The sequence below is a fragment of the Pelobates fuscus genome, chromosome 13 (assembly GCF_036172605.1).
Source record: "Pelobates fuscus isolate aPelFus1 chromosome 13, aPelFus1.pri, whole genome shotgun sequence".
In the NCBI taxonomy this organism is placed as follows: Eukaryota; Metazoa; Chordata; class Amphibia; order Anura; family Pelobatidae; genus Pelobates; species Pelobates fuscus.
In genome coordinates, this window is record NC_086329.1 from 107,801,261 (window position 1) to 107,827,555 (window position 26,295).

The 26,295-nt window shown below is 38.3% G+C and overlaps 1 protein-coding gene across 1 annotated transcript in view; it reads right to left on the minus strand.

Annotated features, from left to right (window-relative positions):
- Positions 1–6,256: 6,256 nt before the first annotated feature.
- The window catches only part of SV2A (synaptic vesicle glycoprotein 2A), an 84,336-nt gene continuing 64,297 nt past the window's right edge, over positions 6,257–26,295 (minus strand). The window contains exons 8-13 of the mRNA XM_063439537.1: positions 18,958–19,046; positions 10,726–10,890; positions 9,379–9,512; positions 8,543–8,749; positions 7,939–8,098; positions 6,257–7,544 (exon numbers count right to left, since the gene is read on the minus strand). Coding sequence (XP_063295607.1) covers positions 7,361–7,544; positions 7,939–8,098; positions 8,543–8,749; positions 9,379–9,512; positions 10,726–10,890; positions 18,958–19,046 — 939 coding nt within the window. The 3' untranslated portion in view covers positions 6,257–7,360. The remainder of the gene's footprint in view (positions 7,545–7,938; positions 8,099–8,542; positions 8,750–9,378; positions 9,513–10,725; positions 10,891–18,957; positions 19,047–26,295) is intronic.

The following is a 26,295-nucleotide window of genomic DNA, read 5'->3' on the forward strand; positions in this document are numbered from 1 at the left end:
ATACACCCAGACACATTACTGGGAGTATTATTACTGTGGGGCTGTTATACACTCAGACACATTACTGGGAGTATTATTACTGTGGAGCTCTGTTATACACTCAGACACATTACTGGGAGTATTATTACTGTGGAGCTCGGTTATACACTCACACACATTACTGGGAGTATTATTACTGTGGGGCTGTTATACACTCAGACACATTACTGGGAGTATTATTACTGTGGAGCTCTGTTATACACTCAGACACATTACTGGGAGTATTATTGCTGTGGAGCTCTGTTATACACTCAGACACATTACTGGGAGTATTATTACTGTGGAGCTCTGTTATACACTCAGACACATTACTGGGAGTATTATTGCTGTGGAGCTCTGTTATACACTCAGACACATTACTGGGAGTATTATTGCTGTGGAGCTCGGTTATACACTCAGACACACTAACAATACGGAGCTCCAAGAAAAGAGGGATTTGGGCCCAAAATAGAGACTGCCTCTCCTAAAAATAAGGTTTGTTAAATAGTTTAATACACCCTTTGCTAGTTGCGATATTTCACCTCATGGTGGAGAGACCACTCCATGCCTTGCAAACACCCATAATAAAACAAAGTAAGTGACGAACCATTTTACACGTGTGTACATTTATTTTGTTAATTTTGCTCACGTTGGATATGATCATTGCACAATGGAGGTTACCAAGTTTCGGGAAAATTAGGAATTTTACACAAACCTTCCACAGCACCGTATCAGCAAGACAATAAAATTCCTCCCGTAGAGCTATTAACTGTATTTTTTAAAATATTTTTATAGATAAAATGGATCATTTTCAAGACAACAACTGTATTTTTTTTTTTTTTTTTAAACCTCTGTTCTTTACAGACATCTAGAACTACACCACGGTACGGTTTGCAAACAGACAGTACTACGTTTTGTGAAGACTAGCTACAACAAAGAATGAGTAAAGGACAAGAAGATAGTTAGCAGAGATTGAGAGATATGTTGTTGGAGGAATTACCCTGTACCAGCTTTCCGATTGTTCTTAGATCCAATTATTATTCTCCAGGTATTTTGCCCTACATTTTGCCGTTCCCCATGAGTGAGATTTGTTCTGGGTTTTCCTGAGCTTTAAGCATTTCTCACTTAGATTTTCGGACATCCTAATATATGTGTTTATTTGGTTATACAGCTACTTTCTATTCTAATCCCTGACCATTAATTCCATGATTTCAGTGTAATGGTCAGACAACCATTTTTTTTTATTTCATGCAGAATCCTCAACCCCAGAAATGATAGATACTGTGGTTTATTTACACAAACTGAGAATCGTGTTAACCTGGATTGGGAATTTAAGTCTAAAATAGTTGAGGTGGAAAAGCAAAAAGACCTGGATAATTTTTTTTCCACCTGATGTGTCTACTTCTAAGAACGATCTCAGAAGAAGACACACAAGTCCTTCCGAGACCATAGAATGGATCATTTCCTTAATAAGGAGACTGGTTCAGTTTTATTTAGTCTACCACCATGAAACTTTAAGAGATCTAATGTGACGGTTGATCGGTTTGGTCTATCACTGTCTATGTTGCGTGTTAAATCTCCTGTTGATGTATTGAAACGTCGGACTGCGTATACAGGTAACCCTCCAGCCATCGTACCCCCTTCATCTCCTTGAGGATGGGACTACAAATACAGTTACAGCTATTGCATCATCAGTTTTTGAATAACAAATTGATACGGCAGAAAGACAAAATTAAAAATAAAGTATAAAAATATTTGGCAATAAATAAGTGACGTACACACAGCGCACAAACTGATTGTCACAATGTTGTTCATGACAGCTGATTCTTGACGATTCTGTAGATCCATGATTTTTTTGTTTTTACGTTTAGTCACTTGTTTTTGTCCTTTTTGAATGAGAAGTTCGTTATTTTAACGTATTTTTTTTTCTCAATTTTTTGTCACATCCATGAGATCTTCTCAGCATTCACACCATCCTTGGTGACGTAAACGCAGCAAATAAAGAGATATCGGGCCATTGTCTTATTATTTGAAACCACAACATCCCACTCTGAAGTTGCAAATTGATCTACGCAGCTTATATTTACAGAACTAGGAATAAAGAATACAGAATGAACAGAAGACGATTTTCTTTGTACAAGCATTGGACGTTTCTACAACGCATTGAAAAGAACTTATCTCCGAGATCCAGAGTTGTAACAATATCGTTTTATCTAACTGTTTAATCTAGGAATGTGTGTGTGTGTGTGTATGTACAGGATACAGTATGTATTCACAAGGAATGGAATTCACAAGTGCTATATATTTCTTTTGCAGCTCAATGTAGAGAAGCCAAGATCCTGCACATTTTCTGCATTAACTAGACCTGGTTTTGCCAACTTGACCCATCGCATCAGTGAACTAAAATACACATGGGCAGAGACCACAAACCTGTCATAAGCAAGAATATCTAGCAGACAACTTTCATATTTCATTGTTATTAATAATTAGGTGGGCTAGTAAATTTTCAGTTCTTACTAGTCATTTTTTCTTCTGGCTTGTAAACAATAAATAGTAATATGTTTCCAAGCCTGCCTATGAACAGTGTGGCAGTGTGGGAGTAACCAAAATCGGCCATTCTTCAACTAGATATCTTCTATGCTAGAGAGTGCTGATATATTGCATACATAAGATAAAGCGGAACATAATTGAATTCAAGGAGAACTTCCTGATCATGTTTAACTCCGGTTCAAACTATGTCACTAATGGAATTGTAGGTCGATACTCAATGTATTTGGTCGTCATCATGCCACCCAAACCCTTCCAGTTGACATTAGGCCACCAGCAAATGCGTGGCACGTTCGGTGTTTAGTATATGTTCACTATAAACGCCTGTGCATTTTCTCAGACTTCCAGTAACTTTCCAATAATAGGTAATTTGATAAATATTCTAAGACATTAGCATATGTCACCCTGCGATGTTAAACGTATGTGTCATAGAATAAAGCAAAAATGATAACAGAATGACCCAATCTCCACTATGACCTTTTTCTTTTTTAACTAGAGTCTACAAAGTGCGTATGTGCTCTGTAACGCTTAAAGACTAGTATATCGATGATTACCAATGTGTACTTTTATAGTGAATGTGTGTGTATGTATATACCGTATATAATATCTGTTTTGTTTATCTATATGTAGCGTGAGTAAGATGAAAAAATACATTTGCCGAGTAGCTTAAGTAAGATATATTGGGAAATCTGCAATTGTGAACTCCAGCCTGCGTAAAATGAGTGAAAATTTCCTGTGAAATTGGCTATTTCTTTAAACAGACACTCTATATATTCTACATAATAATTACGATCATGTACGCAACACAAATGACGTAAGATATAATGCGACTACATACACGTAATAGCTACCATTGAAAAATATTTTTCTTCTCGTATTTTGTTTACATTTCTGTACAAATTGGTACATTTTCAAAATTACTAACATAGACACCTGCCGAGAACATAGTTGGACTAATTGCAGTCAGCAAAGAGACACTATTTAGTTACACAAATTGCAGGTCTCGGAGCAAGGGACAGCTGATTTATCATCCACTTCATTCAGTCTAATCGAAATAATTCCTCTTTAAAAATCTTTGTTTTCAAACAACATAGAATTATTTTTTCGCATCTTTCAGTATATCCATTTAAATTCTATAATATTAACTATCTACTCTATCTGTGCTATACAAGATTGTGCATTAAGCCCAGAGTGTCCAGGAAAGTCTTACAAAGGGTCCTATTGTCTTCTTACAGTGCTCCCCTCGGAGATACACATTATACCCCACCATCCCACACAATAAGAGGATGATAGAGAAAGTTGCGAATGCTGTCTTTTGACCAAAAACTACTTGAAGGTAGGTCCCCTTTTTTATCTCAAGTTCAGAGTTGTTCTACTAATGGTTAAAAAAAATCCAAGTTTAGGTCAATGAGGACTTTTTGGCGAAGTAGGTCAATTATAGCTCTTGTGAAATCGAGTTTTATCGTCATGAATGAGATAGCTTATCAATTCACTCATTGTGGATATCTTTAAAAAAAGTCAAACCTTTGATCCGTCACTTTGAATGGCACTAATCAACATCTACAGAGATGACGTTTTTTTTGCAAAATTTGTGCTTAGCTATAGAAATATGTTCAAATGCTACATTATACGACATTCCCAGCGTTCGGCCAAGTTTGATTCAATCTATTCACTGATATTCTTGCTCATAAATGGTTCATTGACCCTTATTTTAAATAGTGTGCACATGATTAAAATAAACTTGGTAAACAGTGATCGGTTACTAAAGAGCACTTTATGATCTTACATTATTTGATTTTTTTCCTCAAATTGTCTAACTATATTTTATTTCACATTTCAGTTTACTTTCATTAATGTTCAGAACTGCACAAACACATTTACCTTTCCTGGTGCTGAAATGAAATTCGGACCATCTGTACCTCGTCTAAGGTAATGTTCACATACATTTATCTAACATTTCAAATCTTTTCTTGTTCTGGGTGTATCATTGGTGAGCAAGAGGCTCATCAGAATAAAAAGTTAGTGTTATATCCGGAAAAGATCGGATCAAACTCAGCCCATAAGTCCAATTAACAAAACCCTGTTGATTTGAAGCAGGTTCTATGTTTAGCTATTGTCTCTACGTAAGTGTGTCGGCCCAGACTCTGCGTGAGCTGGTTTAGGTTGTAGTTTTTGAGGTTTAGCAGATGTTGTAAGCTCTGCAGATATAAAGGCGAATTGAGGCAGTTACAGATATGGTGAACCTATTCTCAAGTGATTTACAAATAAATACAAATTAGAAGAACCTGATATGGTAAAACTCACTGCGTAACACATAAGTTATCACAAAAAGACCGTCTCGCCTACACAAAATAACAAAAGATAAAAGATCAACATAGTCTGATATGGACATTAAAATGGCTGTGTTTGTGTACAAATAAAGTTACAGAAACGTCAGAAAGTGCGGAACAGATAGATGTATGTTCTGGCCTTAAGTCCCGTTGACTTGAGATAAGCACACATGATATCAATTAAACCCTGATTATACCGTGAAATCTATATGATACATAGCGAGGTGGGACAATGCATGGTCCCAAGATGGCAGGGATTAATACACGAAAATAATATCTTGTGTATTCATTGATTTTACCTCGTTATTTGTAGCCAGCCTTATTTGGTGGGATTCTAGCTACTTGAGGCCCAATGAGTTACCACCAGCCACAAAATGCAGAATAATTAGGGACTTAACTCCGCTCAGTGTGGGCGAGTCGTCCTCTCTGCCGATTTAGCCAGCTTTAACTGCCTTGTTAAACTACAAACAACTGTGAGCCATTGTTTTAACAGGATAGACCATGTTCCTTTCTGACACCTTGGACTAAGGACATGGAACCCATCAATATGGAGTCATTACTGTCTAATTTTTTTGTAAACTCCATATAATCTTAATAGAGTAGATATTAAAATGAATCTGTTACTTTTCGTCATACTAAAATACCGCATTAAAACGAGGCTATGTGTTTTCTTCTTCAAGACATTGTAATTTGTAACATTACTTCTGTGTAAACTAAGGAACTAATTAACATTATGGTCATCCGTCCCACTAGTGTTAATTAGCTTTCCCTACTCTACTGTATAAATTGATTAGATGAAGCGATTTGAATTAAATATAGTACCGTAAGTTTTATGGAAAAACCCTACCCAGCCTTAGCCAGACTTTAAAAATAAGACCCATAGCAAAAGTTACCTTTACCCTTAACAGGCACTTAAAAAAATCTGAAAAATAACCACATAGCCTGATTTTGAGAGAAAAAAAAGTATAATAAATATATATATATGTATATATAATAAATATAATAAAATAAACATGACAGCTCCATGTTAACCGGAAAATGGTCAATGGGAGGTCAAGAACTATATAAAAATGAACAGGTCATGTAATTCCATAACATGCTTAAACTGTTTACTTGACAGCTGATGATTAGGCTATTCTGTTTTTAAATACATGTAGATTTCTACAGATAAATTGAATTGCTCCTTGTCTATGTCCTGTCCGTTGCAAGTATAGATATTTTTATAGGATCGGTTTTCATGAAATTTAAGCTACACCTCACATAGCCCTGTCTGAAACTATGCTGTGTCCATCAATGGCTTTTATAGTTTCCTTAAAAAAAAAATTTAAAAAAAAAATTGATAGTCGTGGAAGGTATACCCCACCCCACCCCACCCCACCCCCAATAAAACTATATAAAAATGTGCTTCTCTTCAATGGTATGTCATATGTTTCCAAAGGAAATCTGCTGGAATTCTTGTGCCTTTCAATATAATATGGTTTGACTGAGCCCCAGGTCCACTGTGCCACTAAGCAGGGTAGTAATGCCTTGTAGACATCATAGATATAAGATATTTGTTTGTCACAGGGGGCCAAGAGTGTGTGTGATGAGGCCCAATAGACAACAGTTGCTCACCTTGTTAATTGATGAGTATGGTTACAAGAAAAACCCAAAATTATCCTATCCAGTTGAAATCCACAATACAATTATGCCACCTAGTTTTTAAATGTGACCCACAGAAAATTGTATTTGTGGATCTGAAAACCCAATACTTCACCATTTCAATCTGAAAGGCAGGTTAAACATTAGGTTTTTGAAGGAGACCTATTTGAGAGTAGGTGCAACTCATGACGTCTTTGATCATAGTCCAGTCTTGGACAGAGAAGAAGAATCAGAGGAAAGTGGACCTCTGTCCTGTTCTTTGAGGTTTTCGTATCACACCATGAAGCCTTCATAGGACTTCTGTAGCTTTTCCTCATAGAGAGCGTCAAGGCAGGCTATAAAGCCACGTTTTTTAGGATGTGATATGCATAATGTCATGGCCACATCGTGGCCTTTGGTCGTCGAGGATTAAATATACCAGTTTACTGTCCACACTGTCCAATTTTTTCATTTACATATCAGTGATATGGAAAAATCCTAAATTTACAGATTCTGATTGATATGTAAGAACGCTGAAGAACTTGAAAGCCAAGTATTCGTTATCTACTCTCAACCTGGTTTTAGCTCGTCTTACAGCCTAGCTCCCTTTAAAACATAAACTAATCTTCAGAGGAGCCTTCGATCTAAGATTAGTGCAAACAATTTTCATCTTCCACTTTCTTAATTACATGGTCATTGAGACTTGCGTACATTATTTTACCCACATATTAGGATACAGGATGTGAGAAGGACCCCAAAAACCAAAACAAAAAAAACAAACAAACAAAAATATAAGACATTTCACAGTGTCTACAAATCTAAAATTCTTATTACAAGGGCTAATTTCACTGAAGCACCTGGCCTCGTGTTTCGGGCAGTTTGAGGGCTAAAAAACTGCCCACCGCCAGAGCTGCAGAAGCCAACAAGATGGGTACTGCTTTTGCCACCCCAACAAAAGATGTGAAGATGCTTATACCCAGCACAGCTGCTAGTTTGCAGAGGGCGTTTAGAAACCCAAAAGCTGTCGTTCTGAAAAGAGAGAAGGAAAAAATTTAAAAAATATCTGGAAATGTACCACGGACAAAATCAGGTAGAAATAAGTTGCAGTGCTGATAAATCAAAGTACCCCAATATTAAGGTAAGTTCACTGGCACCATATTGAAGCAATGTACAAGTAGTTTTTTATGAAACCAGCTGTGAGCTGCATGTCTTACAAAGCGGTAAATCTGGCAATATGCAAAACAAGTCGATCTATTATATAATGTTCTATCATATGTATTATTACATGCACGATGCTCTATTGCAAGTGTTGGTTTGCTTTAGGGGTCTGTTTTTAAGAGAAAAGATATGCCTGGACTCAGAGTATTTGATCACAATAAAGTTTGGAACACGTAAATATTGTGCAGAGTGTTTTATTTTTTACCTTTTGTCTGAAGGATAAAGTTCTACTGTCAGGACATCTAGTGCATTCCAGGAAGCAATGCTGACCCCTCCGAAGAGGCAAAGCAAGGCGATCATGGCCGACTCACTGTTCCCAAAGAATAAGAAGAAGCAGCTGATACAGGACATGACACTGGAGCCAGCTGGGGACAGAAACGTTAGATTCAGGTGGCTGAATATACATGACAAGCCCCCTATAAAATGACCTGCTGTGACTTAGACCATGGATGGCCTATATCATGCTCTTCAGCAAATAGACATTTAGACCATCACATTTCGTTAACCTGGTCTGCTTCTGTTTACGTGGCATTAAATGAAAGAAGTCTAAGATAAACGGCCAGGGGCCCTCACAGCCTGCCCTACGTAAGGACTCGCTAAGTTCTAAAACAAACAAGTGATTCCACAGAATCGAACGATCTGGATACACAACATTCCGGCACTAACAAGCATTCCACGTTTCTACAGAGACTTTTCTTACAGCAGATATGAACTCCCCAAGTCTAAGGAAGCCCTGAGTTTATTTCCAGAACCTCTGACCGGATATACCATGATCACCTCAATCAGTGGCAAATTAAGTAGTAACGTACCCAGCATACGAAGGCGTCCGATTTTGTCCATGAGCAAAGCCGACACAATGTTACCAGGCAGCACAGCCAGGGTACCCAGGAAGCTGACGAAGTAGATCATGTAGGCGTTGTTGATGTCATCGCTGAAGTCAAGTTGGCAGCCTTCTTTGCTGTGCAGAAACGTGCTATTGATGATCTTACTGTTGATAAACTTGTAATCAAACAAGTCTGAAAAGTGAGAATGCAAATGATGTCAAAACACAGACTAGGAATTACTGAGATTTCCCTCTCCGAGTGCTCTGCGGACAAGTTATATACTCCTGGCTGATTAGTGTCTTGTGACTGGTGGCAAGGCTGGTCTAACGTGTCCACATCCCACCGGCTTTTCAATGTGATTAGATGTGTGGTGGGAGGATAAAACGGGTGGATTCTACATTTCATTTTATATATCAAACTTCATAAATACAGATTTGCTAAATATAGAGATAAGTTAACATAATATTAGAAATCCCGGGACATGATAATTCCTTTTTAAATTGTCATAGATAATTATTTAATTAAAAACTACCTTATAACTCCACATGTCCAAAAAGTAAATGTCCTAATAGTATATTTCAAATTCTTAATATTTTTATGACAATACACACCGGGAGGGGCTTGAGAACCACCCATATGTAAGCTTGATTGAGCAGGGTCCTCTTCAACCTATCGTTCCTGTAAGTTTTTTGTAATTGTCCTATTTATAGTTAAATCCCCTCTCATGATATTGTAAAGCGCTATATAAATGGCAATAACAATAATACTAAATTATAATATTAATTCAAGGACAAAAAAAAAAACAACTAGATTGTGGTTACCTGTGTTATAGAACAAAGTTGAGATAAAGGTGCAATTCCTAAAGAAAGTGTTGCTGGAGGTGATATCTTCAAAGTAACAATCTGTAAAGATTGAATCTTCAAACGTGACAGACTTCATCTTCAGACGGATGAATCTGGTGGGGGGGGAAGGACCAGGTCAGAGTGAGTGTGACACATTCCTAAAAAATGTTTTCGGACACTTTATCCAATGGACACCGATCGGATGTGACCCCACAGCCTAGGCCTTCTGCCATACGGACAACGGCTGGAGATTAAGAGCTGACTAAGTGGCTAGGATGGGGCTACTAAGCTACAAACTCATCAAATGGGCCTCCTGTGATTATATTCATATCACTGGTCAAGCATGGTACAAGGGGAGCTTAGGCCCACCATGAACTGAACACACTAAACTCCATGACCTCTACAGTTTGTTGTGTTATTACAGTTTCATGTAGTGGTAATGAGCGGTGCTGCCCTCATTACCAGCTAAACCAACCGAGCACTCACAGCCTATCATTACTGCCATGGTTGGAAGCTTTACACAGATAATGGGGGCGTTGGTGGGAAGGAAGAGCCAGAGTTACGGATGCTGAGACAGCCACAATTATTGTCCACCAGCTCTAAATATTTTCACAAAAATTGGCGGACAGCACCCAAAGAGTCACAGCAGCACCATACGCTGTGCAAAAAGCTGTTTAAGTTATAATGGTTAGCGTGTCCCTTTAAAATATGTGACCAAGACCTATCCGTATCTTAACATAGTGCTGGTTACCAATCAAAATGCCTGGAATTAATCCGTATTAAAGGCATTTCAAACAACATTATCTGTGCAGGAAAATGTAACACAGCCGTCTGTGCGTTAACTTGTTATGTGTTTTAGAAAGTACATATTAAGTATAACAAAATGGACAATAATTTATCAGCATGTTCATTGGTAAGTGATTGAATAAAGCCTGATCATTATTTTGTGATGGTAAATAAAAGAGGAAAAGCCACGACCTTCTCTCTGCCTAAAAAGAGTTTCAGACCCTTTGACTGTTGGCAGTGAAATTAAAATGGCCGCCATCATGGCAGCATGTCCGTCCATTAGCAGGAGAGTTGGTTAAAGCTGGATCTTTAGACCTCAAATAAGTTCAGATAATTTAATACCACTAAATCACTTCATTAAAGGGCCAGTTATGTCAATCCAATAATCGATGGACTGGGAGGACCCTTTAATTTGATGAATTGAAACAAACATACGAACAGTTCTGCCGGTTAGTTAATACATCCTACAATGTCCGTGGTTTGTCAGTTTGGCTCCAGATTGTGCGATATCATAATTTAATGTTAATAATAAAGTCGTACTTGTCATTGCGGTACTCTCCATTTCTGTGCACCTGGTTCTCCAGGGTGAAGTTGAAGTTGAAATTCACCATTTTCTCGCTGTTGAAGTATTTGGTGCGCGAAGCATATTCGATGTTCTGGAGATGTTTAATCATGTCTGGGAACCAGACAGTCAGTCCGTAGTAACTGGAGAAACAAGAAAACAAACCAACCAATAACATGCATGAAAACGCTAGAATCTGCAAATATTGCGTAACGTTAACATAATTATATACTATTAGCTTACACGTTACAGATAAGATGCTCATTGATATAACATGTTTATGGACTTTTCTGCTACTAATTCTAGTGATTTAAGAAAATTCATCCGGTGACCACTGTTATCACAAAGTATAAATGTCCGGTTCTCATTGAAAGCAATAATGGATGTTGGCAGCAGGGGGAGCCGTTTCTCTCCTTCTGGTATAGACATCTCTTTGATAAGGCATTGCAGTGAGAGTGGACTAGACCAATCTAACCTGCACGTTATTGCACGCTATTTACAAAGAATCTCGTTGCACAACCTACCTCTTGTGAGGAACTGTAAGATGCAAGATGGCTGCTTACTGTAGCCTTCTTTTGGAAGTTCTGCTAATGTATACAATTCATTGTTTTTATCAAATGTAATGATGTAATAATGATGTCAAAGACATATATCTTTCTAACTGGACATTGGCTGGTTATGGGTTCAATTGACGATCATAAAAATCTAGGCCGCAAAATCACAGATCAAACATGCCACAACGTCTCCTGGATACTTTATAGGTTCTATCGGTTCTGATAATAATATAAAGAATAGGGTAACTAACCTCTGGGCACTTATTGAATCTGTAATAAATACATAGTAGCTGGTTTACAATATAAAACAAGACTCTGCTTTTATTTGGAGCAGGGCCCATATATGAAATTTGATGCAAACAAAATGAATCTGAAAAAAAACTCTTCTAAATTGTGAATTATGCAGAAATTAAAATGGATTAAAATTTTTAGGCAAAATTAAAACACTTGTGACTTTGAAATTTGAAATTCACGTTGAAATGGTGATAACTCACGGGTTAGTTAATAACGTTGTAAGAAAGCGTTTCCTGCAGTGAGGAGTGTTGTTTAGGTCAGCACCCTCCACAAACACCACCAACTAACCAGTGCTCTGCGCACATACCGGCTCGCTCGATAACAGACACGCATTCATTCCTTCTCTAGTGTTATACACACACGTCATGCGCACGCCACTATAGAGATCGACATGAATATAAATAAATATATATATATATATATAGATGTAAACAACGGATACAATTCGTATATTGTAATACCTTTTCTGTTGGACTAATGGAATTTTTTAATGACAAGCTTTCGAGGGAACCTCCCTTTCTGAACTCTGAATCATTTCTGAGCAAAAACGACACATAGAATTTAATGGTGAGTTGTCATACAGGGGTTAAAGCGACACACGTGCAGATAACACACAGGTTTGATAGAAAATAGACAACATTCACATGGCAACCAATAACACTCTGCACACAATAACACTTTCGTCTCTCTTTCCGTATTAATATACAATCAGTCACATATTTTATGTTTTAAGTATGGCCAGGAATGGGCAAGTTACTAATATGCCGCTACTGTAGGCACTTACAAGGAAATGTTTTATTCTTTAAGGATATGTTATGTACATTGATGTTTTCAAGCAGAATGGAGTGGTTTATTTGAGATAAGGTCACGAGGTTCTGCAGTAAATCATCAATTATGCATCTATTGGTACAATTGTCCTGACCTTAAGTGGTCAGGTCATTCTGGCATGATCTTACAGTCTATCCAGACGATCTCTAGTAGTATGTCATGTCAAGTTTATTGTAATGTTTTGCAGATTACAAGGTACCTGGTAGCGACTCGCTTGGCTCTTCACTAACTCTATCCTTAATCCTAGGAAGGTTGCCTATCATATACAGGTCTTATACATTCATATATGGGTCTAATCCGCGTACATAAGTTCATAATGGTTTGCCATTTTCCATTTGATTTAGGCCTCCCTCCTTATATAAAGACCTTTCGGATACTCACTTTACCAACAGGTATGAGACTCTCGGATCCCGTCTATTAGCCTGAATTTTTCTATATGGTTACTGGCTGATAGGGTAGGAGGTGGCCACTTAGGTACTTGAAGCAAGTAGCTCTAACGACTCCAACCTCCACACGATGATTGATTCACTGGTGTCCTCCATGAGGCTAATCAACGATAGGCTGACTGGAAGCTCGTAGTCTTCCTATTATGGCTGCAGCTGCCCTCACGGATGTACTTCCAAACATGTCCAGTTACAATCGGGTAATAGTGTGCCTGCTGCTTCCAGATCACACGTTATCAATCCAGCCCACATGGTACCGGCGAATCTAAAAAAGGACATCCTGGAAGACAAAGACGTTAGTCTCGTCTCCCTTCTGATTGCCTCCCAGGTTCGGTTCACGCACAGAGAAAAATTAAAAAATGTCTTCTTAATTGTGACTACGGTGTATTATGTTCTTTTTCAATAAATGTATTTTGAGCATGTTATGTTTCCTTTTTGCCCACTTTTTATTACTGGCCTACAGGATACGTCGGTTTCGGCACACCTCAACCGACTTGTTCCTATTTCAAGTTCTGTAACACCAATCTTACTTCAGTCACAGTCGATGTAGCTTCGAACACGAAATAAAATCACAGAAAAATGCAAATGTCTAATTAATGACTGGGTTTTGTGAAAAATTCGGGGATAGCAAGTCCCCCGTAACAATGTGGCTGGTCTTTAGAAAAAAAGCCCATTGAGTGAAATACTCCTAGGATTTGAAAAATAATAAAACATTTTCGCAGACTATAATAAATAACTGATGGAAAAATACAGATCGGCACTACAAATGCAAATTGGGAGCAAGTGCATCTAGATATGTGCTGTCTTTTATTAAGTATTTATTGTAGTGTTTATACACTAGAGTGAGAAGTTGATAAGGGAATTGCGCATTTAGGACAAATATCCAAATTATTAAAATTCTCCATCCGGCTGTTTTTTTGTTTTGTTTTTTCAGTTTTGTTCCCAAGCCTCCACAGTTCAGTTTTGTGAATAAGCCACGATGAGTATTTTTCTTAGAAATTTGTTTTTGCTGTAGACATCGCAAAGGTTCCTTGCCTTTCCCAATTCAGTCTTTCTTGTTGCGGTTGTAAAAGAAGCAGACATTCGTTCAATTATTTACTCTTTAAACATCCATCGCGTTATTGGTCCCGACTTCCCCGCCAGGCCATATAACTTCATTAGCAAGTTATCCCTGCCGCGCTTAATGCGTGTCTGAGGTATGCCAAACGGTAAGTGGGAATATGGCGTTTTAATTACCTTGCTGACAGTTTGAATTAACAGTTATTTGAGGCAATTTGGAAGCCTCAATCCTGATTAGAAATCGCAGACATTATTACCCTTGTGCACGCAGTGAGCTGGCTCCTTACCAGACGTGATTTGGACGGAGGGAGCTCTTTAGATGCTGAAGTGGTCCTACAGAGAGTGTTCATTTATATTTAGTAAATATCACAGCCCTCCATAGAGCAGTGAGTCGGTGTTACCGGGAATACTTGGTGTTGGTGGATTTTTCCACTTAGAAACATATCCGAAAGGGGTAGTACACCAGAATGCCTCCATCAGTGAAGCAAATCAAGGTTTGTTTCACTTCCATTGGAATTTACATTCTGAGGATGCTTTATCACAGACGCTGTGCAAGACACTTACTGGGTCCCTTCCTGTGACATCTCAGATACATTTACAGAACCCAATCACCGTGCTCCCTACAAATAATAAACCAAAATGTGATCTAACTGCACCATGCCTGCTACAAATAATAACCCAAAATGTGATCTAACTGCACCATGCCTGCTACAAATAATAACCCAAAATGTGATCTAACTGCACCATGTCTGCTACAAATAATAACCCAAAATGTGATCTAACTGCACCATGTCTGCTACAAATAATAACCCAAAATGTGATCTAACTGCACCATGCCTGCTACAAATAATAACCCAAAATGTGATCTAACTGCACCATGCCTGCTACAAATAATAACCCAAAATGTGATCTAACTGTACCATGTCTGCTACAAATAATAACAAATAACCCAAAATGTGATCTAAGTGCACCATGTGTGCCGCCGAGCGAGCACTAGAGACATGGAGAGGGTCATCATACAAGGGTTGAAGGCTCCAATAGTTTGAGCTTAATTTTCAGTGAATGTTTGTGGCTCACTGCAGCCCCTGTTGTTTTGTCCATCTGTTGTATGTGTATCCAAATATTCAGCAGCTCAAATTCACCTTCCACCGCCCTCCCTGCTGTAAATCACATACATCAAGCTTAGAAGTATCCTAACATATCTGTATGTACTACATAAACCCCCCCCCCCCCCCATTATAATGACTAAATGCAGCCATGTGTTCTGCCCCACTTCCACTGTGCCAAGGGAGAAACTCACGGAGACAAGAAAGAGAAAGGTGCACCAAGGCTGCCAATAATATGATTGTCTTCATCCTCAACATTGGCCAAATTCGTCTCCAGGCTGGTGCTGGGCACACGGGTTAGAGTGTGGTATGGTATGTACAGCTCATGGTTACTGGCAATGCCTACGTACTTGTACTTCCTCTAAAAGATTGATATAACAGGGAAAATATGCTACTTGTTGACATTTAGATAAGAGTTGAGAAACCCAGCCCCTTCTAAACACCCATCACTCCACTCTGCCTGTTTTCTCCACCTCATTTTTATTTGGTCTTATTGCCTTCTATATATGTTTAACGGGCCAAACAATACTAAGCTCCACTTATCCAACTCAGAATATTCCAGATATGGACACATGGCTAGAACACTCACTTTCTGTTTGATAACTCAGCTTCTCGCCATTGCCATCAACACATTCCTTCTGTTTAGGACGTTTTGCTGTTACGTCCAAATCTCTCTCTACCTGACATTCAATCCCCCAATTTAGAACAACTCAGTCTTCTCTCAGTCTACCTAGTATCCCTCATCCTTTTCTCATGGGCGAAACAGAAAAAAAGGTTTCTACAGTGTGTTTATCTTTCTAGAATTTTCTATACTTGTGTGTGTTAAAGAGAAGCTACGAAGGTGCAATAGATTTCATTAACGGATCATTATAAAGTTATACCGAGCTTTGTATACATAAAAATAATTTATTTTCTCCCATCTTTATATTTTGTTCTGTGAAGTGCTAGCCCATTTGTATCTGGAGTTGTTATGTAGGACAAACCAGAGGAGTCGGATCTGACAGTGAGAGAAGAAATCTGGTACATCGTACACACAGGCCTGTCATGCCTAATTAATGTTGAAATGCGTGGGGGACAGGAGGAGGGGCCGCGGCACCTTGCAGGCATTCTGCACTAAGCATACAATGGCAAAACTCACCTCACGTCGCAGTCTGGAGATTTTATGAAGGCAGATAGAGCTGCAGAGATTACTACAGCAGTGAAATCACAATGTGGCCCTCTGCAGCTCACCATATCTGGTAGTGTATTACAGTTATAAGTAATCTAACTTCCTATAAAACTGCATTCACAGGAAGTGTGGGTGCTACCCCACAATAGTATGCGGGGTAAAATGTTCTTAATCAATATTATTAACCCCCATTAAAAATCAGGTCTATTTTTAAAATTTGCAGATTTTCAGCTATTTGCAATGAACAAATCAAACAAAAGCAATTGAAATAGATCAGCACAACAAATGCTTCAAGTGGTTTCCTCAAATTCAACTGAAAATGCAACGTATAATGTCTTCTCCACTCTCAAAATGATTCAACCCCTTCATGGCAAGCATCTTTTGTACTGAGTAGAGCTCCCTGTAGCTGTTATGACCTGCTGCAAACGAGATGCACAGCAAGACACCAGCCTCTGGTAGTGTTCCTGAGGAATCTTAGCCAATTGCTCATGAGCAAAGGCCTCCAGTTCAGTAATATTCTTCGGTTTGTGTGCTGCAACCGCCTTCTTCAAATCCCACCAGAGATTTTGTTTATGGGGTTGAAGTCAGGTGGCTGTGATGGCCACTGTAGGATTTGCCAGGACTTCTTCTGCAACCAAGACTTGGTGGAATTGGAGGTATGCTTGGGATCATTGTCTTGTTGGAAGGTCCAATGATGCCCAAGATTCCTCACAGACAGCGTGACGTTTTCTCCTTGGGTTTCCTAATACTTCAATGAATCCATCTTCCCTTCCACACGCTGCAGGTTTCCAGTGCAAGAGGAGGCAAAGCAGCCCCAGAGCACCACTGAGCCAGCACCGGGCTTAATTGTAGGCAGAGTTATTTTCAGCATATGCTTCATTCTTCTTCGTCTAGACATACCTCTGATCTATTGGGCATAAAAGTTTCAGTTTTGTTCCTCAGAACAGAATCCCAAATCTTCTGTGCTTTATTTACATGATTTTTGAGCATACTGGAGCCAACGTTTCTTGTGCTTTTGGTTCAGTAGTGATGTAGCTCTTGGAATTCTGGCATGGAAACTTTCTGGGTTTAGTACCCACCTTACTGTGTTCACTGAAACCTCAGTGCCTGTTGCCACCAAGTCTTGCTTAAGGTCTTTTGCAGTCACACAAGGGTTTTTCACAAACTGCCTTCTTAGAAATCTGGTTGTAGTGTAAAGACTGTTCCTTCAACTTTGAACTTGCGAACTATACTTCCAACTGTGTCTCTAGGAACATTCAGTGCCTTCGCAATCATTTTGTATCCTGTTCCTTGTTTGTGAAGGGCGATGATCTCTTCTCTTAACTTTGTGGACCATTATTTCTGACATGCAGTCAAACATGACACTCAGCAAACCCCTAGCCTGTTCAGGTATTTCAAGTGTTCCAGCTCAAACACATCTTTTGCAACTAATAAAGTCTTTGATTAGTTGCATCAGGTGTACTTAAAACAACATCTGTTTTGTATATTCCTGCTGTTGTGAGGGATTCTATTCAGGGGGTTGAATAATTTTGAGACTGGAGACGTCATTATAAGTAGAATTTTCAATTAAATTTGGGGAAACAACTTGAACCATTCGTTGTGTTGAGCTATTTAAATTGCTTTTGTTTGATTTTTCATTGCAAACAGCTGAAAGTCTGTAAATTGTGACATTAATCTTGATTTTCAATGGGGGCGAATAATTTTGATTGCAACTGTTTATGGCAAAGAATTTATTAAAATATATAAAACATCAGCAAAATGGTCCAACGCATTTCCCTCTTGTCAGGCTTCCTCAGGGACCACACAGACTGATTAATAGAAGACAGACATACTGATTGATAGAAGACAGACTGATTGATAGAAGACAGACTGATTGATAGGAGACAGACTGATATGAGATAGATTGATTGATAGGAGACAGACTGATAGGTGACAGACAGGCAGACTGATAGAGGACGGGCAGACTGATAGAAGACAGACAGACTGATATGAGACAGATTGATTGATAGAAGACAGACAGACTGATATGAGATAGATTGATTGATAGGAGACAGACTGATAGGAGACAGACAGGCAGATTGATAGGAGACAGACAGACGGATATGAGACAGATTGATTGATATGAGACAGACTGATTGATAGAAGACAGACAGACTGATATGAGAGAGATTGATTGATAGGAGACAGACTGATAGGAGACAGACAGGCAGATTGATAGGAGACAGACAGACGGATATGATACAGATTAATAGGAGACAGACTGATGGGTGACAGACAGGCAGACTGATAGAAGACAGACATACTGATATGAGACAGACTGATATGAGACAGATTGATAGGAGACAGATTGATAGGAGACAGACTGATACGTGACAGACACAAACAGGCCAATACTAGAAACATGGACAGGCATATTGATAATTTAGACAGACTGGAACAATAGACAGACAGGAAGAAGAATTATAGGAGAGTGTCACAAACAGGAGAGAGACAGACTGATAGGAGTGAGCCACAAACAGACAAATTGGAGAGAGACATTGTGACATCACTCCTGGTATCTTTGGGAATGTCGAGAGTGCCATGGTTAGCGGTCACTGCACAAAATGATAATTAGCAGAATGAGAGACTATCTGGGAGGAAATAAACATGACTAGTCGTTCTAATTAATAGTCTATTAAATGATATTCGTTAATGGAATACCCATTATGTCTGCATGTGACATATGAAAGGCTCGGCATTTTGTTTCCGCAAGGCGTACCTGAAAGACATGGTAAACCACACAGCCATCATCATCAGGGTGATCCGGCGATATTCAGGGGCGAAGCAGTCATGGAAATTGGCCCAGACCTGAAAGTACAGAAACAAGGATTACTGGAACACAAAATATACTAATTAATGTATTGATACTAAAATATACTGAATACGATTGGTGGGACCATTCTGGAGGTCTCTCTTTCTTCTCGACTGAAATAGAAATAGTGGATGCAAGACTCTCTGAGGCTGTTTTTAGTTTTCCTGGGAGGTTGCCCCTCTTGGTGTAGTGATACTACATTGTCTCTGTTAATTTCTAGTTCTATCTGAAATTTACAGTGTAAGAGAGAAAAGAGGGGGAAGGGGGAAAGGGAAAGAACTAGGGAACTATGTTCTTTAATACTTGTTATATGTTGTTTGTGGCTATTGGATCGATTTCGACTCAATTTTTTTTATCATGGGTGGTATATCTCTGTATTTGAGTCTTTTTTTGTTTTTACTTTAGAGCACACAATACTTTGGAGAAATTCTTGATGACAGTAGTTGTCCAAATCTTTGACTTTAGACGTCTGGACCAAGGACATCAAATACTTTTGAAAACTTTTTATAAAAGATATGATTAAGTTTATGTCTTTAAATGCACAAGGCTTAAATACAAATAGAAAGAGGAGAAGATTGTATGACTCCCTAGTTGAACACAATATACAACTGGCATTCATACAAGAAACCCATTGGCTAAAGGATCTTACCCAGAAATGGGGAGGGGATAAGTTTCCCACCATTGTTCATGCTTCACTAACGAATAACAAAAAAAGAGGAGTTGCAGTTATCTTCAATAGTAATATCAATGTGGAAATCAAGTATATCGAATTGGATACAGAAGCTAGATTTATAATTATTGTCTGTGCCATTGACAATACGGTTTATACTTTAGTCAATGTGTATCTGCCGAATGTAGATCCTATGGCTAAATTTCTGTCAATAATGAAGCAAGTTGATAAAGTACACAAAGGTCACCTAATTATAGCTGGGGACTTTAATTGTGTGAGCGACCCTAAAATGGACAAGTTGTACACATTTGGCACTTTAATCGATAAAAGAACTATTAAGCAGGCTAAAAAACTCTATAATATTTGCAAACAATACAATCTACACGATATATGGAGAATATTACATCCAACCGATAAAGACTACTCTCACCAATCTTGTGTACACGGTTCATATTCACGGATTGATTTTTGTTTACTAGATGCAAATTCTATTCCTTTATGCAATACAAATGAAATTAAAGATAGTATCTGGTCAGATCATAGTTTTATACTAATGGAGCTTGGAAATAAATCTCCCCCAGTTCGTAATACTTGGAGATTGAACGATGCTCTTATTAATGATCCAAAGAGCAAGGAGGAACTAACCCAATTACTAAAATATTTTTGGCTAGAAAATAGCTCCTCTGATACATCTCCAGCAAATAATTGGTGTACACATAAATCAGTCATGCGAGGATATTTTATTAAATTAGCCCACATTATGAAGATTAAAACTGGAAAGACTTTAAGTGATCTGTATATCGAGTTTTATAATCTATCGAAATTAAATAAACAGAATCCCTCTGCAGAAATTAAAACTAAGTTAAATGGTTTACAAAAACAAATAAATTTAAAGGTCGAACAGAAAATTAAAATAAATATTCACAAATTAAAACTAAATAATTACCATACGGGGAATAGAGCAAATAAAAATCTGTCTAAACGATTGCAAAATCATAATGCAAAAAATAGAGTCGAACAATTGATCGATGGTCAAAAGGTCTACTCGACCCCTTCTTCAATAGGGGAAAGATTTAATCAATTCTATGAAGATTTGTATAATTTAAAACTGTCCCCTAAGGTCAACGATATCAAAAATTATTTACGCGATACGCAGATACCAAAAGTTACTTACCAGGATTTATTAAACTTAAATAAAACCATTTCGGAGGACGAAGTTCAGTTTCAAATAAACAGATTATCCATTAATAAAACCCCGGGTCCGGATGGTTTTTCAAATTTATATTATAAACATATGCAGTTTTTATTGACTAAACCTTTAACGGAAATGTTTAATCAAATAGCCATAAATGAGTCCTTTCCAACTGAACTACTACAAGCAAATATTATTCCAATACTAAAACAAAATAAAATTAGCACCGATCCTAGTAATTATAGACCTATAGCGCTAATTAACGTAGACATGAAGATATATGCGGCTATAATCGCGGAGAGAATCAAGTCCATAATTACGACCCTGATCCATCCGGATCAGATTGGGTTTGTACCGGGTAGGTTAGCATCTAGCAATACTAGGAGAATAATAGACATCGTAGACTTGGCCAATAGAGATCAGTTTCCCCTCCTGGCCCTGTCTCTAGATGCCGAAAAAGCATTTGACAGGGTCGGGTGGGGTTACTTAGCTGAAGTTCTTACTGCTTTTGGGTTTACAGGCTGGATACACAAGGCCATAATGGCTTTGTATTCCGCCCCTTCTGCACGCACTGTGGGCCCTAATATTACCGCAGGGTGGTTTGCACTCAAAAATGGCACGCGTCAAGGGTGTCCGCTGTCCCCCTTGTTGTATATTCTGTCCATTTAGCCTCTGGCTATTAATATCAGGAACAATCCACTGATTAGAGGTGTTCAAATGAATACTCTGGATGCTAAAATATCTCTTTATGCGGACGATGCGCTACTCACGCTCTCCTCTCCAGAGTCGTCTTTGAAATCTTTAATGTCTGAAATTGATAGATACTCCATTATTTCAAATTTCAAATTAAATATTAACAAATCCACAGTAATGTTCATGAATATGAATAGTGAACAAGTCACTATCTTAGCCGACACTTACAAATTCATATGGACAGATTTAGAAATAAACTACTTGGGACTAGTTATAACTGCTAAGCCGGCTGGAATAATGGAGAGGAATATATTGATTTTCATCCGTAACATGAATCTCAAACTTAAAAAATGGAGAAATTTAGAAACCTCATGGCAAGGCAAAATCAATATTATTAACTCATATATTCTACCTAAATGGCTATACTTGTTCTCCATGATTCCACTTAAAGTCCCTGTACCCTGGTTAGCAATGATTCAATCAAGTTTTAATAATTTTATTTGGAACTACAAAAAACCTAGAATTACTCAAAAGATTCTAACCAAAAAGTTGAGTAACGGTGGTCTAAATTTCCCTAGTATTGTATACAGTTATCAAGCGAATATTATTAGGCATATCTATCTTCTCCAGGACCCTAAACAGGTTTCTGAGCCCTGGTATATTATAGAATCCAAAGTGGCTCATTTGGACAAATTACAACATTCTATGTGGACAATTACAAGGACCACTCTTATGAATTCACCCCTAACCAGCTCGTTGATATTATCTCAGACTCTGGAAGAATGGCTTTATATCAAGAAAAAACTAGGCATAAATAATCTTATACCTAAAACATCTACACTTGATATATTGGAAATTCTGATAGAAGACTTCTCGTTAAAGTATTGGAATAATGTTGATAAACTTAGGATTGCAGATATTATGCAGGGAGATAAAATTTTACCTTTCCAAATCATTATAGATACTCTCCACATTCCACGTGGAGAAATCTTTACTTACCTTCGCTTAAAAAATGTCATCTATAAAAACGTTATTAAAACATCTAATATATTTGCAAAGAAATTGGAATTTATATTTCGTAGTCAATCTATCAGAAAGATCTCGTCTGTTGCAGCGTCCTTGTTGGAGCTGCTTAAAGAATCCCCTCATAGACTGATTAAAACGTGGGAATTAGAATTAGATCTGCAGATTTCTGTAGAAGAGTGGAATTCCTCTCTAAGTCTGGTAAACAAATATATACACTGCCTTAACTTGTCTGAGTGCCATTTTAAAGTTTTATATAGATGGTACTACACTCCAGCCAGATTGGCTAGAATATATGATTCTACTGATCCAACGTGTTGGAGATGTGGAAGTCAACCAGGTACTTATACACATATATGGTGGACCTGTCCTGCTGTTAAATATCTATGGTCATGGGCTTTTAATATTTTTACAGCTATGACGACAAATAGAATTGAGGAGAATGCCGCTTCGGCCCTCTTACATCTAAATCTGATTTTAAATTCCCAGAAGGATGTTTGTTTTGCCATTCATTGCTTAGTCGCTGTTAAAATTATTATTGCGAGACATTGGAAATCATCAAAGCCGTTTGACAAGCGGCTACTGATCGATCAGGTCATGTTTCAAATGTCAATGGAATATGAGCTGATCAACAATTCGACTTTTATGTCGAAGAGGAAACAATGGTATAAAGATTGGTTAAAAAAATATAAGGGCTTATTTGGACATCCTTCTATCTAGATAGTTTTTTATATCTGTATTCTATTGTGATATATATGTTGGTTTTACTAAGTGATAAATCAAATAAAATATAAAATAGACGTGGAGATATATAGACTAATGTCGAAGAAAATAATTGATCATGTGCTCTAAATCATGTGCTCTAAATTTTGGTGACGGTTCTTGTCTTTTATTTTGTTTTAAGTGTTATTTTATGCTGGTTCCTAGGTGATTATTGTGATAATAGGTTTTTGTATAATGCCAAATAATGTGTAATAATTTATCTAAATATTTATTTGTTTGTAACATTATATACGAATTGAATCTCTTAGGCCCAGCATAATTGTCTTTCATTGTGAAAAAGAAAAATGCTTTAATAAAAATCTATTAAAAAAAAAAAAAATACTAATTAACATGTCACGATTTATCACGATGTTTAACATGTCACGATTTATCACGATATTTAACATGTCACGATTTATCACGATATCGTCAGTTAGCTAATTAGATATCGTCAGTTAGCTAATTAGATATCATCAGTTAGCTAATTAGATATTGTCAGTTAGCGAATATGTTCAACTGCTTTAAATGGAAAAACATTATTAAAAATGGGTTTCACTAGAGTGAGCCGATTTCCATCATAGACGTTTAGTAAATCAGGATCTGACCTTGAGATGGAAACATGGATAATGTTAGTATAGTATTATTATTATTATTATTATTATTTATACATTGCCTACAAAGTTTGCAGCACTGTCCAATTATAAAATGGGGATATCTGACCACAAGTAACCGACATACAGAATGTACCTCATTACGTTGTCCTAGGGAAAAAGCTTTGGTACCACCCCACTGCTTATTAGCCTGTGTGGCTAGACTATTTTCCCGGGATCGGGAAGCGGCTCTGACACCTTAAAGCCATTGAAAAGTTGTGGACAGTTATAAATGAAAGAAAACTTTATAAAACGTAATTAAACTAAAGCATAACGTAACTTTTCCTAACTGCAGGAGTATAAGTTTAACGGTTTGCTATGTCATAGTTAAGTAACTGAGTCCCGTTCCCCAGAGGGAATGAAGGGTCTAACGTTCGGGACGTCCCATCAGTGCCCTTGTGGAGGCCTCTGGATCTCGCATGGTGGTTCCGCAATACCGAGAGCTGTCAGGAACTTGGAAGCCTCATCAGGTGATCCTGTGTGTTTTCTCCGTCGCCTGCACGGTTAAGGCCCGTGATGAGGACCACCGGCATGGTATACTCGCTTCTTGTAATCTCCGGGTTATACGCCGCATAGTTTTGCGCCAATGCAGGGTGGAGTGGGCAAGATCCTGGTAGAAAGTCAATTGGTGTGACTCAAAGACCAGAGGTGTTTTGCCCCTCAGAATTTTTGCTTGTCGGCAAAGGATTGAAATCGCACAATAATGTCTCTAGGCAACTCTTGGTGACTTCACGATCTGGTGTGCACCATCCAGGACTATCGGCTTCGCCTGTTTGACAGGAAGTACTGTGGCCAGCAATCTTCGGAGCATGTGAGGAAGCTCTTCTGATGTTGCCGCGTCTGAGACCCCTCTGATCTTGAGGGTCTTTCTGCGGCCTCGGTCATCCATGGCATCTACCTTGTGATTAGTGGCAGTTTGTGAACTCTGCAGCACTTGTACCGTCTTCTCCAAGGCGGTGAGGCGCTGCTTGAGACCCATCACTTCCTCTTCTGTGACTTGTACCCTCTCCGTGACTGCATGTACTTCTTCCTTTACCAGAGCTGTGTCCACATCGAACAGCGTGCGTATACGCTCGTATAGGTCTGCTATGTCTTGTTTCGTGGAGGGTGTTGAAGCTGGCGCTGCTTCAGGTGCACTGGAGCCTGATGGAGTAGGCTTGGTAGGCCTTGCTCGGGGTGGACTGACCTCTTCGTCTGACAGGTCTGTTTACGCCTCTTTGTCCGCCTGGTCTGGGCTTTCGGGATTGGAGTGCCCGTTAATAATTTGCTGATGTCTCTCGTCCCAGGGGTTGCCGTGGCCGGAGTCTTTGTTCCTTTTGCGACCCATCTCTGGCGAGATAAGTGTCGTGCCAGGAGGTGAGTAGTGAGCCCAGTCGGTTAAGGTCTCCGCATGCCCTGCAGGAAACCACAGGTCGCTGGGCCTTTATGTCCTCCGTGTCTTGTGGGTCGATTTAGCATGCGATCCGTAAAATAATTACATGTAGATGTTCCATGAGTTGTCCCACAGGTTCGGCTGTCACTTTTTGCCACCCATATCAAGGCATGTAGTGAAAACCTGTAGTTTTCCAAGACCCAATTAAATGTCTAAATGTGGAACTAACCCCACACCTGAGGAGACAATGCATAAAGTAAACACAGATACGGTTATATCTAATATAAACAAAGAACAAGAAAGATGGTAGACAACTTCAAACAATGTTATTGCTGGTGAACATATTGTTTTACAGAGTTTCTATAGATTATAAAGTGTTGCTTTAATATGTCTGGTTTTACAAATTATTATTAACCATTGCTTTATGAATTGAATATCAAAAGGAGTGTAAAATACAAATAGTCTGACTACAGGAATTATAAACTAAGGCCAGCTTCTAAATGAAGTCAGTTGGTTACAATACTTTCTTGAAGTATGGAGAAAAATAAAAAATCATAGTTATTACAGGAACACTGGTAACAAATATATTCAGCCATTCATATATAACGGACATGGCCATTGTACTCTGTCAGGCACCCAGTAAATAAAACCAGGGGTGGGTTAATAAAGATATGTAGGGAAAAGAAGCCAAGAGGAATAACGAGAGGAAGGGAGACATAAAGCTCGTTTTTAGGCTATATATAATGGGTATTTGGTCTTAAGAATTGGTATGCAGACAAGAAATTGGTAATCGGTATGTCAGTATAGGCTTTAAAATTTAATATGGGGATAAAGGCCTTCTGAGACTTAAGAGGCATGTCACAATCACTGAAAAAATACTAGA